Here is an 18,123-nt window from a genome sequence, read left to right on the forward strand (position 1 = left end):
GCTGAGTATGGAATGTCTCTTCACAAATTCACAATGTAAATTTGACTTTTTCGACAGTATAAGGTCTCAAAAATATTTAAATCTTGAGGACGACACATGCACGGGGTATATGACCGTGTACAAATAGCAACTGTTTTAAGGGGGCATTTTACGCATACAGTTCATGGCCGGAGCAGGGACGTGTGATTTAACTGCGTACCTGTGCATATATATATAACTCATCCCCTGATGAAGGGAGGACCCCTCCCGAAACTGTTAGGAAATAAATATATTTATCTTTGTTGACAACGCTACCGTTGTGCCAGATCCCATACCTTCACGAAGACTAACTGGCCCATTAAATTATTAAAACTTCGAGAATAGTGCAGTATATGAAACAAAACAATAAGGTATTTACTTAATCCTAACAGTTTTAGCTGGTGGACCAGCCTTCTTCGGAGGATCTAAGCTAAATGATACAAGTTCCCGTAGCAGAGGGCCACCTTCGCAGTTTCAAGACCCCCAAAACGAAAAAAAGAAAAAAAAAGAGAGAAAAAAAGCGAGACAAACCGGCGAGGCAGCAACAGACAACAAGAAGAAGGAGAGAAAGAAGAAAGGAGCGACGGAAAGCCGCCGGGAGCGGGCGGGTAATCCTTGCATTGTTACTAGGGATAGATAAGACGGAAGTCGGAAGTAGGGTGTCGAGTTGTAACGTCGGACCACAGCCATGGAGCAAATAAAAGGGTGAATAATCTGTGGTGTCGTGGTGCGAAGAATTGTACGCGAAGGTCACGTGAGGTAGCGCCAGGTCCCGGTCATGGTGGTCGGAGGACACGTACATTGCGAGCATGTCTGTGAGGGTGCGATTTAGGCGTTCGGTAAGGCTGTTTGTTTGGGGATGGCAGGAAGGGGTAAACGTGCTGCGTTGAGGAAGAGGGCGGAAGATCGTCAATTACTTAGGACAAAAATGCGCGGCCGCGGTTCGTGAGTAATTGGCGAGGAGCGCCATGGTGTAGGATCACATCGTAGAGCAAAAAGTCCACAACATCAGTAGCGGTGCTAGAGGGCAGCGCTAGAGTGATGGCATACCTAGTCGCGTAGTCTATAGCAACAACGGTGACCCACTTGGTGCCCGATTTCAACCCAGCAAAAGGACTCTGAAGATATATACCAACATGGAAAAAGTTCAGTTGGGATGGGGATGGGTTGAAGAAGTCTAGCCGGCGGCGCAGTAGGTCGCTGCCTACGTTGGCATTTATCGCAGGAGGACACGTGACGGCAAACGGACCTGGCGAGACCACACCAAAAGAAGCAGCGACGGACACGGTCGTACGTCCGAGATACATCCAGATGGCCAGCAGTTGGTTCATCGTGAAGCTCGTGCAGCACGGTTGAACACAAATGTTTCGGCACGACAAGGAGCTTAGGGCCATCTGGCTGGAGGCTAAGACGGTACAGCGTGCAATTCAAGAGGACGTACATGCGAAGTGATGCGTTTTTCAGAGCAGATTCGAGATGGTCAATAAGTTGTCGCAGGGAAGCATCACGACATTGTTCATCACCAATCTGAAGAAACTGGGACATTGACATGACGCTGAGGCTAGGCTCGATGTCTGATTCATCGGGCTGATCAACAGGGTAGCGGGAGAAGCAATTGGTGTCCAGATGGAGACCTCCAGATTTGTAAGCAACCGAGTAGGAATACTCCAGTAGGCGTAACGCCCAACTGCCAAGTCGTCCAGTGAGGTTCTTCAGAGAAGGATGCCAACACAGCGCGTGATGATCTGTGATGACACGGAAAGGGCGGCCGTACAAGTAAGGACGGAATTTCGAAACCACCCAGACAAGAGCGAGACATTCCCGTTCTGTTATAGAGTAATTATGTTCAGACTTTGAAAGCAGGCGTCTTGCATTTGCAATTACATGGTCGTTTTCCGCTGAATTTGCACCAAAACTGCGCCGATTCCACCACTCGCGTCTGTGCGCACTTCTGTAGGAGCAGCGGGGTCGAAATGTGCGAGAATAGGAGGTGTTGTTAGAGCGGTGATTAGCTGAGAGAAGGCGTCGGCTTGAAGAGGGCCCCAACAAAATGGGACGTCTTGTTTGAGAAGGTCGGTGAGTGGCCGCGCGAGTGCAGCAAAGTTTTCACGAACCGGCGAAAGTTGGAGTAGAGGCCCACAAAACTGCGATCATGGACAGAGCTGGGACTGGGAAGTTTGCTACAGCGCGTACTTTCGTCGGGTCTGGTCGTACGCCAGCAGCATCAACAAGGTGACCCAACATGGTAATTTGAAGAAGACTGAAGTGGCACTTGGAGAAGTTGAGTGGCAGGCCGGCCTGTCGGAATATGGATAGATTGGTCGAAAGGCGTTCAAGGGGGTTGCGAAAGCTAATTGCACTGCTAGTTCATTTTTGCTAAAGCTTTTGCCATCGTACACCCAGTATTGCGGTTGCAGATGTCTCGTGCAAACAGGAAAAAAAGACAAAAAAAAAAAAATCAGATTCATAGCAATGAAACTCTGCTGCACGAACAGGACAGATACATGAAGCCATGAATGAAAACAGAAGGATCGAGCGCTGGCTTTAAATGCTTAATCCTAAATGTGGCATATATGTGCGTGCACACATAGTGCAGTTTTCTCACTGATTATTGAAGCCTAAATAAATGACGAATGCATCCTTTAATTGTACTGCCGCAAGGCATGTGCACTCGCTGACGGGGCACAAGATAGTGTCAGAATATAGGGGATCCCGTGCCGACGCGCCAGGCATCTCAAAGTAGAGGAGGCGAACCCTGGATGCTGACTGACTAGTGAGGTCCTAGCTTACTGCACTCCCTTCCAGTGACACACCACAGATATAACAAAATACGGGACAACGTGCCAGACTGTCGCTGCCAGCACAATATTTGAAAACGGGAACATGCCGGCACTTTCTTCCATAGTTCACTTTTAGAGCTCACTCATGATTATACCCCACCCTTGGGGCTCGCATTCATGAATGTTTTCATCATGCAGACTGGCTCGGTCTTAGACTCGCTCAAATTTTTCTCAGTTGAACTCAATATTCATCTGGTGTATGAACATTTCTGTGTTGATGTGTAAGTAGACATAATTAGTATAAATGCAAGTCGACATGAGGCTGATAGTAATGTTGAAGCTGAGTAATTGGACAGCCAACGAATGTAGAGCTCACTCATGATATACACCTCGTCCATGGGGCTCACTCGAACTTGCTCATGGCTCGATCTAAGCGAGTTTATCCACTTATACCCTCACCTGATTGGCTTAAGGACTGCTGGCACTATGTCGGGGAATAGTAAAATGCCAACTGCCAGCACAATATACATGGCCAACAAAATATTCACACGTGGATGTTCACTAAACATGCGACAAAAGACTTAGAATATAAAAGGACCAAAGTAAGAGATAAAAGAAAAAAAAAAGATTTGTCTTTGTAACAAGAAATGGCTTCAAAAAGGTATAATAAAAAAAAAGGAAGCTCTTCTATATGGAAATTGTTCTGAAATAAAAATCACGGGGGTGATAAAGATGTTCTTTCCACCTTTGTGAGAGGATTTAAGGCACTGTACCGTGAATGTTTACCAATTAGCAAAACTAGGGTTCTTTGAAGCTATAGCAATTAACTTTCTCAAAATTTAATGAGGAAATCTTAGGGTAGGCTCAATGCTTTGTGTCCAGGCAGTGAGCATGACCTCGCAAGAAGCCAGTCATCAAGTGTACTCTCATGTGCAAGACCGCTTCAGCGCCAAGAATGCCCTCTCTGTGTTGGCTTGTCAGAATGGAACACCAACTAAGGTCCACTTGTGTTAATATAAATAGCTCTGATTGTTCCACTTTTATTTTTCACAAAATTTCAACTTTTTCATTTTGGAATTTGTGCCTGAGATACGTGCTAGTATTTTATCCTGAAGTATGCATTATTGCTCCAGTTGCAAGACCTTTGTTGTTCCGGATTACCGAGTTACTTCATGAACTGAAAAACGATGAAAAAGATTTGTTTTACTCCGGAACGAACTAATAGGCAACATTTTGTCTACGTTCCAGTAAAAAAAGACATTTTTGATGAAACAAAACTGCGAAATTATATTTTGGCAATCTCTCATGATCTATTTTACATATGTAGCTCACCTCGCTTGTTGTTCTAATGTTGTAAGTTTCGTACACTCTACAGCATTATACGCAGATATCTTTCAGGCCCCTGTGGAGCTATTTCGGTTGCGATGCTTGGTAACCTGCGTGGACTGATGTTCAGTTCACTAGTTCTTCAGCGAGCCTTTCAGTAAGGTTTTACACATAAGCTGGAATGATAAGGTTCTTTAGGGTAAAGTAGTAGTTTAAGTACTTTAGCAAACTGGCCAGTAATTGGGTGTGTTAATTGCAGGTGTGCATTATGGCAGTGACGATCAAGGCTTACCTGGAAGGCGGGGAGATCCGCCGATTTGTCATCGAGGATCTGCGGGACTATCGCACTCTTCATGATAGAGTCAAGGCAGCTTTTCCCATCCTGGCTGGCAATATGAAGTTCACTATTTCTTGGAAGGGTGCGTACATTGACAAGTGCCCTTGGGGTGGTGCTCTGTGGACATTAGTCATGTTCATGTCTAATAAGTGGGCAAATGTATTATTTTGTGATTTGCATGGAATCTACTGTATCTGGGAAGTTATGTATCTAAGCTGTCTTAGTACTTTACAGAGTAGTATGTTCTTTGTATTAAAAGAAACTGAGAACTGATCTTTCTCACTCCAGTTTTTTACAGCACAATGAAGATCTCCCCGTAGTAATGGTTGAACCTACAGCGGTTTATTTCAAAAGTGCGTGGATATTTTGCAAGCAGAAGTTTTTTCGATCTAAGAAGCCCCTGAAAAAAACTTTCTACTCCAGCTATGCTGGGAGACTGTAGCAATACCAGTACCATACCTGCCAACTGTTCTGCTTTTCCTGTAAAATGTACGAATTTCGACTGCGCTTATGATTTTACAAATCTTGCCTGAAATTTTACGAAAAATATTGCATTTCTGATTTAAAAAATAAAATATGTAAAATAATGTGGCCTCTGCAATTGGGTACGGCGCATTGGCGTAGCTAGTGACACAGGCCACAAGAACGGCATTGTGCTATGTTCCGCCACCAGGAGAGAACAATATGTATTGGTGTTATCATCATTACATACCTGCCAAGTCTCCCGCATTGTCCCCGGGACTCCTGGATTTCCACCTTTTCTCCTGTTTGTGCGGTTGCCATGAAAATTTATCGGAAGTTTCTCAGAAATTTGTGTGCGAGATCCGGCCGCATTGACATACAATGCAGGTCAGTCCATTTCAGGCTTTTTGCGATTCCAACTCATTTTATTATAAATGAATTTGAGAGGCGTTCATCTAAACATACAGTAGAGTCTCAGTGATGCGAAACAGTGGCAGATAAGAATTCATGAAATTCTCCAGATTGATTGATTGATATGTGGGGTTTAACGTCCCAAAACCACTATATGATTATGAGAGACACCGTAGTGGAGGGCTCCGGAAATTTAGACCACCTGCGGTTGTTTAACGTGCACCCAAATCTGAGCACACGGGCCTACAACATTTCCGCCTCCATCGGAAATGCAGCCGCCGCAGCCGGGATTCGAACCCGCGCCCTGCGGGTCAGCAGCCGAGTACCTTAGCCACTAGACCACCGCGGCGGGGCTGAAATTCTCCAGATAAATTTATATGTTCATTGGGCCAAAATTCAAATGTTCCGAACACTTTTTCTGAACGTGGCGTGTGATATGAACTTCAGTACTGAAACCATCAAACGAAGGCCGATCGAGAGCTGCGTGCTCGAAGCTTTGGAAGTACATTTGTGACCAGCGCACGCATTGTCCTCTTCAGTACGTGTGGTTGTCGTCGCCACAACCGCTGTAGACGAAACCGCAATCGTTCGACACAATCATGCATGGCAATGACGCTACTGACAGAACTGTGAAAGCGTGCGCGCAGGCAACGCTCGACCAGTCAAAGCAACGCTGCTTTTCACAAATTCTGTGGACAAAACCCCGGCAGCTGTGTGGATTGAAAACAAAACTACTGTTTGCCGCAACCGCTACGCACAAAACCGCGATCATGGCGATGCAATAGCGATCTACGAGTTACGAGGGTACGTGGCTGACGCAGTGGTAGATTAAAGGCAGTAAATACGTAAAAAAGGCTAGAAGCGTTTAGGCGTTCCTGTACGAGGAATCAAGTAGTGAGCAAAGCCAAAGCTTTGACATCCGCTTCCGCGGCAGCCAGCTGCGCTGCCCCTTTTGTTCACCCGTGAAGACATACGCGAGTTGTTTTGAGGGAAATAAATTTTTTGTTAGTTGTTTTGATGATGCGAAATTTTCGGAGCATTCACGCTCCCCCTTTGACACTCTAACCTTGGTGGGAAACCCTACCCCGTGTGTTCAGCCACTTCAAGCCATTATGAAACTGCAACGCCGATGCTTAGGCTCGCGTTTGGAACCCCTCCTTCCTCTTGTTTTTCGCGTTTTTTTTCTTGGTGCTTAAAAATGGGTTAAAATAATTTAGTGCAAAACATAATTATGCTTGTTGGTAAAGGCAAATCCATCACAGCTAAAAAAAAAGAAAGTTGGTAACCTCCCCCGCCCCCCTTCATCGTTCGGGGGTTTGACGAATTTCTTTGTTGCATCATGAACTGATAGTTATGTTCAATGCTGCACTTTTAGAGGAATAAGTGCCACTATGTTTAACCGCCTTCATTTTGAAATTTTCAGCCACTTTTGAATATCAGATGCAGCTATAATAAGTTTACCAAACATTTGTGGCTGAGCGAAGTTCATTTACCGTCCCATAAGCCAGGCACTCATGTATGTGAAGGGGGCCCACGGCCTATGTACGGCTGGTGCAGAAGCCTAACTCCAGCCGCACACAGTCGTACTGTACACGGTTAATGTCCTCTTTCCGTAGCTCGAGTCGTCGCAGCTACATGGGTTCGGGCGAATAAGGCAACAGGCTAGGTCAACAAAACAACTTTAGTGCTTCGTTAGCAATAATGCGTAAACGTCGCATAAAGGGACTGTCCACTCTAGGATGATAACAAAGAGTGGACGCCTTTGGTCGTTGACATTCTTGGCTTGCAGGGGGCATCCCGGGGTTGTCTTCCGTCGGGTGGCTGGTGCAAGAGAGCTTATCGCCGTCATCACGCTCGTTTTGACCAACCTCCCGATTCACCTCCCTCCAACAAGGGTTGCTTTCTTCACTGAGGGAGGTTAACCCGTTTCGCGAGCCGGGAAAGGGGAATAGGGTGCGCCAACTGTGGGCTGACCGTCTCACGAGCCGGGAAAGGGGAATAGCGTGCACCAACTGCGGCCTGACCGGTCCCTTCGAAAGGGACTTCATTGTCTCGTTTTCAAAGCAACAGACATGTCCTCTCAACTGGGCTGCTGCGCTGCTGTAAAAGGGAAAGTAACCCTGGGCACACGTGCTTCGCGACATTCTTGCACAGGAGCACTATAAATCCCGGTATAACAGCCGACGCCGTCAGGTCACCTACAATACTGGTGACCTAGTGTGCCACCTCCGTATGTTGGCCGGCGCAAGAGAGTGCGTCTTGCCGTTGGCGCGCTCCTTTTCTCCAACCTCCCGGTTTTACTCTCCCCAACGAGGGTTGGTTCTCTCGCTGAGGCAGGATAGCCCTTTTTGCACGCCGGGAAATGGGAAAAGCGTGTGCCAGCCACCGGGTGACCGGTTCTTTTGAAAGAGGCGTCATTGTCTTGTTTCTCGACGGGACAGACATATCCTCGCAAGTAGGCTGCCCTAAAAGGGAAGAAAACCATGGGCGCGTGTGCTTTCCCACACAACTTATCGGCATGTGCCGCTAGTCCCTCAGCTGCCACTCATTACGTCAAACAAATATAGTGCCTGTGCTCTACGCAATAAATTAAGACATATCTGCACATTTTCAGTTAGATAAAATTACAATAAAGGTGGTGTGTAGCATCTAAAAAAAAAACACTAACGCAGAATCAATTAACTACACACACCAGCTAAAGTCCAAGTGATAGTGATTATATATGCGTCTTTGCTTTTTTTTCTTCGCATGAGGTCCAAACTATCATTTTTGTGAGCTTTGTTACAAAATAAAAACACAGTTTTACATTTGCCTGCAATGAGAAAAACAGGGTTTTCTCTAGCTAGTGCAATGAACAATCAATCAACTTGTGGGATTATCTCTTTTTTTTTTAAAGACATACTTTCTTGGTGCGCATGGAACGTTTTAGAAAGAAGACAGATAGGACAGAGCGCACATATACAACCCATCTGTCTTCTTTCTGAAATGTTTCCTGCACACAAAGAAAGTATACTTCTTTCAAAAATGCAATCCCAACCAGCCCAAGTAGCCACGTTTTGTTTGTTCTCTGAGCGTTTGTCTCTCTTCTTAAAGGGCTCCCGCCTCCTATATTTTTTTTTCAGGCATTTTAAGTGTTTAGCATGCCGAGTTGCAATCAACGATTCTGCATATGGCAGCGCTATAAGCCGCCAATGTGCCACAAATTCTAAGAAACAATCCCTCCTTAAGTACGGGCCTTTCGGGCTTCTGCATAACGTCAAAGTTGAATCTCTGACACGCGGCACAAATATGCAGTCATTGGTCGAGCAAGAGCCTTTCGCTTCTGCTTAGTCTGCAAGTAGTTGTCCGTGCTGCTTTTTGTTCGTTGTGTGGCCCACATGCATGCACGCGCTTGTGAATCGGCAACTGTGGCTCGTACCATGGGCTGGCACAGCAGCAGCAGCGGGACGCCAACAAGCATGCAGTTGAAGTTGACAGAGGGACGTAGTCACGGCAACCAGTTGTAGACGGTGTTTCGAGCAGCGCATCAGCAATGAAGTGTGCCACCCGAGATTAGGAGCCGTGCTCGGCGAGAGGGCAAAGCAGCTCTGGGAAAGGATAGCACTGAAAGGTAGCAAAGAACAGACTGAAGGGAATGATTGCTAAATTTTGATAATCAAATGTGTCTAACTCTGCTATTATGGTGCCGTTTCAAAAAATTGGGATCTTTGGTCGTTGTACACTTGTGCACAACTTCCCCACCAGAACTGAATTTCGACTTCTGGGTGGTTTAGGGGCCCTTAAGGCTGTGAACTTATGCATTCATTTTGACGTCTTGCTTTGGAACAGCAGTCACTAAATCTTACACTCTGTTAAACACTAAAGGCTTGATTAAAATCAACTAGAGGTACACTAAAGGCAAATAACTATTTACGTCAGAGTGAAAGTATAATGTTTGGTATTGTCTAAAACACCATTAGTTGTGTTCTAGTAACAGCGCGACAACTTCAGGAAGAGACAAAAAAGACAGGAAAGAGCGCCGCCTGTCAACTGAATTCCTGTCTTTTTTTGTCTCTTCCTGAAGTTGTCACACTGTTACTTGAACACAGCCATGATGAACCAACTCGCTCGAATTAAGCTCTTGTTGCTTCAATATTAGTGTTTGTAGAAGTGTGCCTATCGAAACCGTGATAAACCCTCCTTTTGCTCTCTCCTGCGTTACCCTCTATGGTATCCTCTCCCAAATCCGCTTTGTCCCTCTCAACGAGGACCCTGTCATGCCCCTTCTATTCTCGCATGGCATATGTCATCGCTTGACTTCAAACGACCCGACTTCAATTAATCACTAGTAATGCAACCAGCCGCAGTAAAAAAGAATGTTCCGTTCATTACTACACGCAGTATAAAGCTGTTTATCTCTTTCTGTATGCTTCATAAAAAAAGTAACCGCGTGGCGTTACTATGGAGAATGGCACAAGTAGTTTGAAATTTCCGTTTTCGTCTGGTTAGGCTGGATAACTGGTGCCATCTAGCGGGGCCCACTTGAACCAAGAAAGGAGAAAATTTTTCAATGGCTATTGCTGCTGTGGTGGATCCCGCTACTTTTTATCTTCTGCTGCTAATGTTGGCAGCTGCACAGGAAAGGCAGGCAGCATTGGGGAGTGCAACTGTGGCGTGAAAAGGTCTGTTTTAGGTACTTCAAAGCTTAGAAGTGTACTTCTAAGCTTTGAAAGAATTGGTGTGTACTTTAACCAGTCAGATTCGGTGAATCTTGTCAGATCTCACAGAAACCACTGATCGTGAAGTCCAATTGGGAATCGCCGTCGTGGCTGCTGCTACCGCCCTCACGAAGCGCACATTCCTCGGTTTCGTCGAGTGCGTTCGAACGCCCGATTTTTTTTTAACCTCTTTCGGCAGTGCTGGAAGATACTAGGTCTCACGACACGGCGATACAGGAAAAACTAAGCATCCGCACACAATTGAAAAGGCCTCTTTCAATGTCGGGAAACTTGGGGGCTGCATTCCAGGGACCCTAGTTCGGGGGAAGTCCTCCGAAGAAGGGTCTTGGCACTCGCAGCCTGTTTGACTGCGCTCGTCTACTCGGCGAGGCACTTCCCGGCCGAAGCATTGAAATGTGTCGAAAATTGCGCGCAGTCTTCTGCTTCTGTATGTCCCCTTTGAGTGCTTTGCAGCGACATGTTTTAATGTAGCACATCGCAAGGCAACCGTCAAAACACGTTGACTGGATAGCGAAACCTAAAGTTCCGAAATCGAGCGAGCGTGCGTTGCAGCGCGGACGCATATAACGAGGGGAACAGTTGGTGTGACAGGCCCTCACACGCCTCCAATACAGAAAGTCGTTCTTGCTGTGAGGCGAACATGCATCCTCGCTATTATCGCGGTGTTAGAGATTAGGAGGAGGCAAACGCTCCAGCAGTTCCGGCGGCCCGTCATTGTGTTCGAGTGTGGTATTCCAGGGATCCTAGTTCGGTAGCAGTCCTCGGAAGAAAGACTTGACACTATCAGCCTGTTTGACTGCGCTCGTCTGCCTGGCGAGGCGTGCAGGTACCCGGCTACAGAACACCTATTAGCTGAAGCATCGAAATGTCCAAAGGTGCGCTTGCCGGCAAGCTGGCTCGGGCGAGTTGTGGAGCGCGAAATATGCAAGTGAATATTTTTTTTGAAAAAGCTGGCAAAATATTGGGGGTGCGCAAATTGTGCTAGGGCACAAATTATGCACGTAAATACACTAATTGTAGGTGCATGCTTGTGTGGCATATACAGATTCCTTCTTGTGTTGAAAGGCGCTGCATCTATGTATTCCAGATCCAGAGGGAGACGAGATCGTCATGTCCAGTGATGCAGAACTGGCACAGGCTTTGCTGAACATGAAAGACGGGTTGCTGAGGATTTATGTGACCGTTGATAACCCCTGGGAACGAGGTGGAGCTGCTCCATGCACGTCGACAGAGGCAGTTCATGCTGGAGTTGTCTGTGACACTTGTGACCAGGAGATTCGGGGAGTGCGTTACAAGTGCCTGCAGTGTGAAAACTATGACCTCTGTGGGCCATGCCACGGAAGGAAGGTGCACGAGGAGCACGACTTGCTGAAGCTTGTCAACCCTGGCATTGTGAGTTTGTTGTCTCCCTTGAGCAAGTCTTGCATCTTTTCTGTGAAGCATGACACCACGAAGGGGTGGCCCTTTGAGGTGTCCATGCAAAATTGGCCTATCAGTACATCTATGATTTGAAGCATGAAGCTATTTGCTAGCATGATACCATCTGATGGAAATTTGCTCATGTAATTCTAATATGCTCTAAATGGGGTCATATAAAGGAGTCTGCCTATCCAAATGTAGCATGAAGCTACAAAGAAGAACTAGTGCAAGTTGAGGGCAGACCTTGTTCACATTATTGAGCACTGTAAGTATGGTGCACTAAACAAATGTAATACTGCTTCTTGCTATAGCTCTGTCATATATGATAATAATTATTTATTTATTTTCACATACTGCAGTTCGTTGAAGGGCTATCGCAGGAGTGGGTACAGAACAGTAAATAGTATAAGAAAGTAACTTGAAGTAGGTGAGATAATTCGCATTGGACCTGCGGATGCTGTGTTTTTTCAAACCCCATCACTGCTGCCGTGATTGACCATTTTTATTAAGAAATGTTTCTGTAGACGGTTCTGTAGAGCGTATTTTCTAATTGCAATCGCTCTGCCATCTCTCCCTTAGAAAAGTGCAGGTGTGCTAATTTATGCCGTGCTCAGTTGGAGACATGTTATAGTCAGCATGCGGGCAGTAGCCGATTAAAGCAGGATTTGGTGTAGCCTTCTCACACGTCCTTCTTTGCTCACGCTACCATCTATTGCGGCGAATGCTTAGCTTTTTTTTGTTTCTGAGAGTTTGTGTTCTGCTCCTGTGTTCATGCCAGCATCTTGTGTACTACAACAAATTGCCCCTCTTTTTTTTGTGACCACTTGTAGAGCGAAATTCTGCCTACATATGTCTGAGACGTGTTTTCTAATAGGTTGTGTCCTGTGGTAAATAGCACAATTTCAGTCACTGGGATGGGTGATTCCTTGTAGACGCAGACATTATTGTGCGAAGAATTGAAAGTGAGCTTCATAAATCACTTGCTATGTCAGAAAACACATTGATTGCAATTTATGAATTGAAATCGGTCATTACTGAACACACAGACACATACAACTAATTTTGGAACTAGTGCTGGTGTTGAGACATGTACCATCACACCTCTCATTGAATGCGTGGTTGTTATTATGGTAGCATTAACAAGCCTGTCTCCAACTGTGGCCATTTTGAGTTGGCAAGTGCAGTGCACGCTCACAATCGTGTCGAGAGTTACATCACTATGTGCAGCCAAACGAGCTCAAATTCAAACTTAACATCATTTGCCCTCGCGCTCCTAAATGGGGTGATGACATTTTTGCCAAGCGCATGTACATTGCTGAAAGTGCTGTGACATGCAGCAAAGAAACGCTCGGTTTCTCGTCGTCCGCAGAGAGTTGCAGGTAGGGAAAAAAGTCCAGAGAAAAAAATCCTCTCCACAAAGTGAATCATGACAAGGGTGCAAAGCTCTGGAGAGTTAAATCACCTGCCCACTCATGCTTGTACCGTATTTACTCTATTCTATCGCGCCCTCAATTGTAACGCGCACCCGGTTTCCACGACGAAAAAAAAAAAAAAGTAAGACATCGATTGCAACGCGCACCCATTTTTCTCGTTGGCCCGCACGATCACACCACTCGGGAAACGACTCCTTTCGGAAGCTTCTTTCGTTTAAATATGAGATACGGGGGGAAGCTTGTGCCTATCTGACGTGCAACGGAGCATTGCCGTCACTCTAGTTTTACCGTGGCCCAATGTCAGCACGCGAACTTGCTTCGCCCCATTCTTCTCGACGGTGGTGGTGCCAGGCATGTCGAAGTAAAGAAGCGTCTGATCGGCATTCCCGATTTGCCCAAGCAGGTAGCCGTTGTTGTGCCGCAAGTTTAGGACGAACCTCTGAAACGTGTGAAGCTTTTCTTCGTACTCCTCCAGCAACTTTTAGAATATGCCCGTTCGCCTTCGGAGGGAAAAACCTTTCCTCTTCATAAAGTTAGTTAGCCAGCACCTGCTCGCTTTAAACTGGCTCCGCATTAGCCCTTTTTCTAAGGTTAACTGCATAGCCTGCACTTGGAGCAGTTCTGTCGTCACGGGCCGCTGTGCCGCTCACTGCTGAATCACATACTCGCCGAGCAGCTCTTCAATTTGCGGAAACCGACCCTGCTGTGGTCCACTGAAGCCTTTGCGTGAATCTTTGCTGTCGGCAATATTCTGCTTTTGTTTCCGCCAGTCCCGCACGCACGTTTCGGGAACTCCGAACGACTGCGATGTGGCTTGATTTCCGTCCGTTTCGGCACACGCGATGACTTTTCTTTTAATCGGCATCGTGGTGCACTCATCGAGTTTTTGGAGTCCGCCCTTCCATGCCGTCGATGCTCATGCACTACAAGATGACGAACTCCTCAGCACACGTACGAAGTGTAGCACATGGGAAACACATAGGCAGAAATTGCTGACGCGCCATGCCGACGCACGTAGAGGGCGGCCATTTTGGAAATGCTGATGGCAATACGATGACCGTATTCATTTTTTTTTCGTACTCGATTCTAACGCGCATGCGATTTATGAACTCGCTTATCCAGAAAAAAGGTGTCCGTTAGATTCGAGTAATTACGGTAAATGATTGCAAACACGTGTGTACAGTATATACAGTAAAACCTCATTAATTTGAACTCGGTTGTTTCGAAATCTCACTCAATTCGAAGGATTTTTGCGGTCTTGCATCTGGCAATGCAAGTTTGAGTGGATAATTTGAAGCGGCGGCCGGCACCAGCCCGGTTAATTGGAAAACTTTGGGTGCCGTATGCCAGTTCCAAATTCCGATTTCGTGGCAAATCCGCTGAAACGATGGCCCTTAATAGCCACAAAGCAATCCAATGTAGCGATACTCATCAGTGGCAGCTGAAGCATCCCAGCCTTTCAAGTTCCAGCGAAAAAAAGAAACTAAACAACAACAAAAAAACAGTCTCGTGGTCAATCGAAACGTAGGCCTGCAGAAAACGAGATGGGCTTCTCTGCAACATAGCCATGGCGAGCGGGCAGCATATTGCATGTTTCCCGCATAGTCAGCGGGTCATGGTTTACCCTTTCTTTCTAGAATTGCAAAGAAATTCTCAAACTACGGTTTAACAGAACTCACGATGTATGCCAACCTCAGATTACTGCAGATTACTGGTTGCTACAACAATTCGTGCCTTTGCACTCCTGGCAAAGTTCTTGCCAGCAACACCTACTTTAAAAACTAAGTTTAAAAGATCACTTTTTCCAGCCAAAATACATAGGGAGTTTCGTCATACTAGCCATTATTAAATTCCTAGTTATACCAAAAGAATGTGCGAATGGTCACACCATGACGTAACGGGGAGCAGTCAACATGCTTTCCGTGTGTCATTACTGTGTTGCAGTGAAGATGTCTTGTTTTCCTGCAGGTGCACATATCAGGTAATGACGGACGACAGCATTTTTTTTTTTTGTGGCAGCAGCGAGGCTCCTCGTGCCTTCATATTTGCGGCAAAATTAAGACGAGGTATGGCTGGAAAACCTATTCCTTGGTGCCGCAAACTAGCCGGCACAGCAAACAACAAGCACTGACTACTTTGAATAGTTCCAAGTTGCTTGCATTCCACTTTTTGCATGTTCTGTTAATTCAAAAACTCGTTTAATTCGAATATTTCTCACGGCCCCAGCGACTTCTTTTTATTGGTCATGTTGGGTTCTCCTTTGTGGTCCTTCAAGTGTAGAGCCAATGGTTCTTCGATGGGATCTAGCCTGAAGTTAACAAAGACACCTTCTATTCACGTTTTCATATTTAAGTATTACAGCAAAAGCTGTGTATGGCTAGAAGAAATGAAAAAACGTTCGGCAGCTGTTACCGAGTGGTCTTCATTGGCTGTGTTATCGGTTAGGTTGTTCGCAGCGTGTTACCCAAGCACACGCACCATTGGCTGCATTGTGAGTGACGTCATCTGTCTCGTCTCAGCTGTGGCACTGAGCACGCGTGCCTCGGTTTCTCCTAAAACCTTCCTCATGGGTATGCTGTGGACAACACTAGAAGAGCGCCAATAGTGTAAATGTGAGAGAGTTCGCATTCGCCGGGCCGATGGTGCAGTCCGGGCTGAAAAACTGGCCCTGGGGGCCAAGTTCCGGCAGCGACTGTGTAGTCATGAAATCACGAATGGGAATGCAAGTACTGGAGGCAGGCAGATCCTGCAAACAAGTTAATTCGCGATATCAAACGCTTGAGACAACGTGACGTCAATGTGATCATTGCAGGAGCGCATTTACTGGAGCGAATGCCTGCTTTCGGCAGGAGTTTCTTCAGTGGCACATTGGCTTTGGCTGCAACGTTTGTAGCCGCTTGTGGTTCGTGAACACATTGCAAAACGCATTTAACAGCTCATTACACTCCTCCGTGATCATGCGAGGCATAATAGGCAGCATGTGAAATAAACACTGGTAAACCCAAGCTAAACGTGTGTCTAACCTCACACACATGTAGCCAATGATTGTGAAAGCCTTTAACAGTGGGTTCAAGCTGACACTGCACTAAACAAGGGGACCGCACGTTTCAGCTTTTACTGGTTAAACATTTGTAGAGGGGGGAGTCTTCTAGGTACTTCAACCACGCATGAATGCTTCGTTTCCCGACTAAACTGGGCTTCAACGAGGGCTGCGTTGTCGGGTAGATTTTTAGGAAGGCGTTGCACTATTTTTTGAATGAGGTCGTTGACCACTTGGCCTTTGATTCTGTGCTATAAGACACGATGCTCATGAACAGTAGCATGAAGCGATTTAATTGCTGCTTCTCTAACTCTCGTCCCTAGGGTGGCTTGCTGTCTGTGTAGACATTGAGCCGCTGTATGTCACGCACTTGCCTCCGGAGTAGCAGCTTGTTGGCAGCGTTGCTGCTTTGCCGCTGCTTCCCGAACTCTTGCCTCCCGGCTAGCTTTTCTGAATCAGCATTGCCTTTCACAGGCGAGAGTGCATTCACGTTCATTATCCTCTATGGCACAAAAGAGTATGTGTGGCCCAGAACACGATAATTCTTCATTGTCAACAGTCATAGCACAAAGTGCACATAATGCCTTACAGACTGGTAGCAGGTACCTCACTTATCGGCAAGTTTTATGCAATTTTGCAGAAATTGCATATTTTTCGGTTTTTTAGAGTATCTAAATGAACCAGCTACTCTGAAAAAATGATTACGGCATGAGTGTGCTCAAAATCACAGTTGCTGTGATTGAAGCAATCGTTTCTCACATAAGCAATTAATATTCTTGAGTAACAATCCTTAACTAATTCTACGAAATGACATGATGATGGAATGATGAGTGCGCAGCATCTAGGATGCTTTTGTTCTCCTATTTATTTCCACTTACAGATGAAGTGCCCAACAGGTGGTCTGAGAAATTCGGCACCAACAGTTTTACATCCAGTCCCAACCACTTATCCAAAAGTATTTTTTTTTTTGCAATGACAGTACCAAAATCAATTTTGTGAACTAGAAGCACACCATCGTCAAATGTTCTGAAACCGCATACATCCCAAGATATTTATAATTGGATTCAAATCAAGGGAACACGGAACTAGCCATAAAGTAGCCATGACGTTTTTTCTGCTGCCCCCAGCCAAGAGAAGTAATCGGACTGGTGCAAAGTAGCCGAACCTGGCAACCTATGAAGCTTACCTCCTCACATCATGGTTGTGCACTAGCATTTCAAGATAATTTTTCTCTCTGCTTGTAATGAACCACTTCATAAAAACCTTGCGGTAGAACCCTTTCTATTGGGTATGCAACAATTTAAGTGTATAAAGAACATTTGCTAAATGTCGCCTGGTGAGGGGAGTGGCACATGTGCATAACATAGTGTTACAGATGTGCACTTGTCTTTTCAGCGTCCCTTGTGGTCATTTCCTGGCTGGAAGCGCTTGTGGCGCCACTGTGGTTATCCTCGAAGAGGAGGCTGCCCAGCCCCAGGAGGTTCCCATCGTTTTGCACACCGGCCAGACCAAAGACAGCACCCCCAGGATTTCCTGCGTGGAATTGGAGACACTGTGGCCAATCTTCTTGAGCCATTTGGTGAACTTCTTTGTAAACATTTAACAACGGTAACGCAAAGAAGGCACATAGCACCAACTCTCAACAGTCTCAATGGGGGGGGGAGGCACGACACTGAGAAAAGTTAGGGAGGTGGGGTTGAGCGCCTCCAACTCTTGATATTGGTCACTCTTGCTGCACGTTGGGTAAACCAACAAGTAAAGTGAAGTTTTTCGTCAGAACAGTGGCAACACTCAAGTACGGGAGAATGAAAATGTTACGAGGCAATGCCACAACATAGTGAAATTTCACCAACATTTTCTCTGTTGAATTTCTTTGTAGGCTTTTTGTGGTGCGGGTCGCCGATGCGATGCCTTTGCGTCTTGTGCTGTAGTATTGCAGAGCAGGCAGCCGATCAACAGGGGCCTTAGAATATTGCATCACTTGTTCATGCTTTTATTCTGTTCAAGCTTTTATTCTGCTGTGACTTATTTCTGAAGTTACGAATGGGAACGAGCAAACTTTTTAAAGACCGGTCAAAGCATTTGCTGCTTCCGGAAAATGATTTTCTTCAAAAAGGATATATCATCCCCGCTGCTCTGTCGAAACAGTTGCGAGCCAATAAGTGTGACGAATCATTTT

At 45.9% G+C, this 18,123-nt stretch overlaps 1 protein-coding gene across 6 annotated transcripts in view; it reads left to right on the forward strand.

Moving 5' to 3' along the window:
- Positions 1 to 18,123, forward strand: part of LOC119175098 (sequestosome-1) — a 44,527-nt gene that overhangs the window by 14,345 nt on the left and 12,059 nt on the right. For all 6 annotated transcript variants that reach the window (XM_075894727.1, XM_075894729.1, XM_075894728.1 and 3 more), the window contains 3 exons: positions 4,384 to 4,543; positions 11,140 to 11,444; positions 17,340 to 17,523. In XM_075894727.1, the coding sequence (XP_075750842.1) occupies positions 4,384 to 4,543; positions 11,140 to 11,444; positions 17,340 to 17,523 (649 nt within the window). The remainder of the gene's footprint in view (positions 1 to 4,383; positions 4,544 to 11,139; positions 11,445 to 17,339; positions 17,524 to 18,123) is intronic.

This window comes from Rhipicephalus microplus, chromosome 5, assembly GCF_043290135.1.
Source record: "Rhipicephalus microplus isolate Deutch F79 chromosome 5, USDA_Rmic, whole genome shotgun sequence".
Classification (NCBI taxonomy): domain Eukaryota; kingdom Metazoa; phylum Arthropoda; class Arachnida; order Ixodida; family Ixodidae; genus Rhipicephalus; species Rhipicephalus microplus.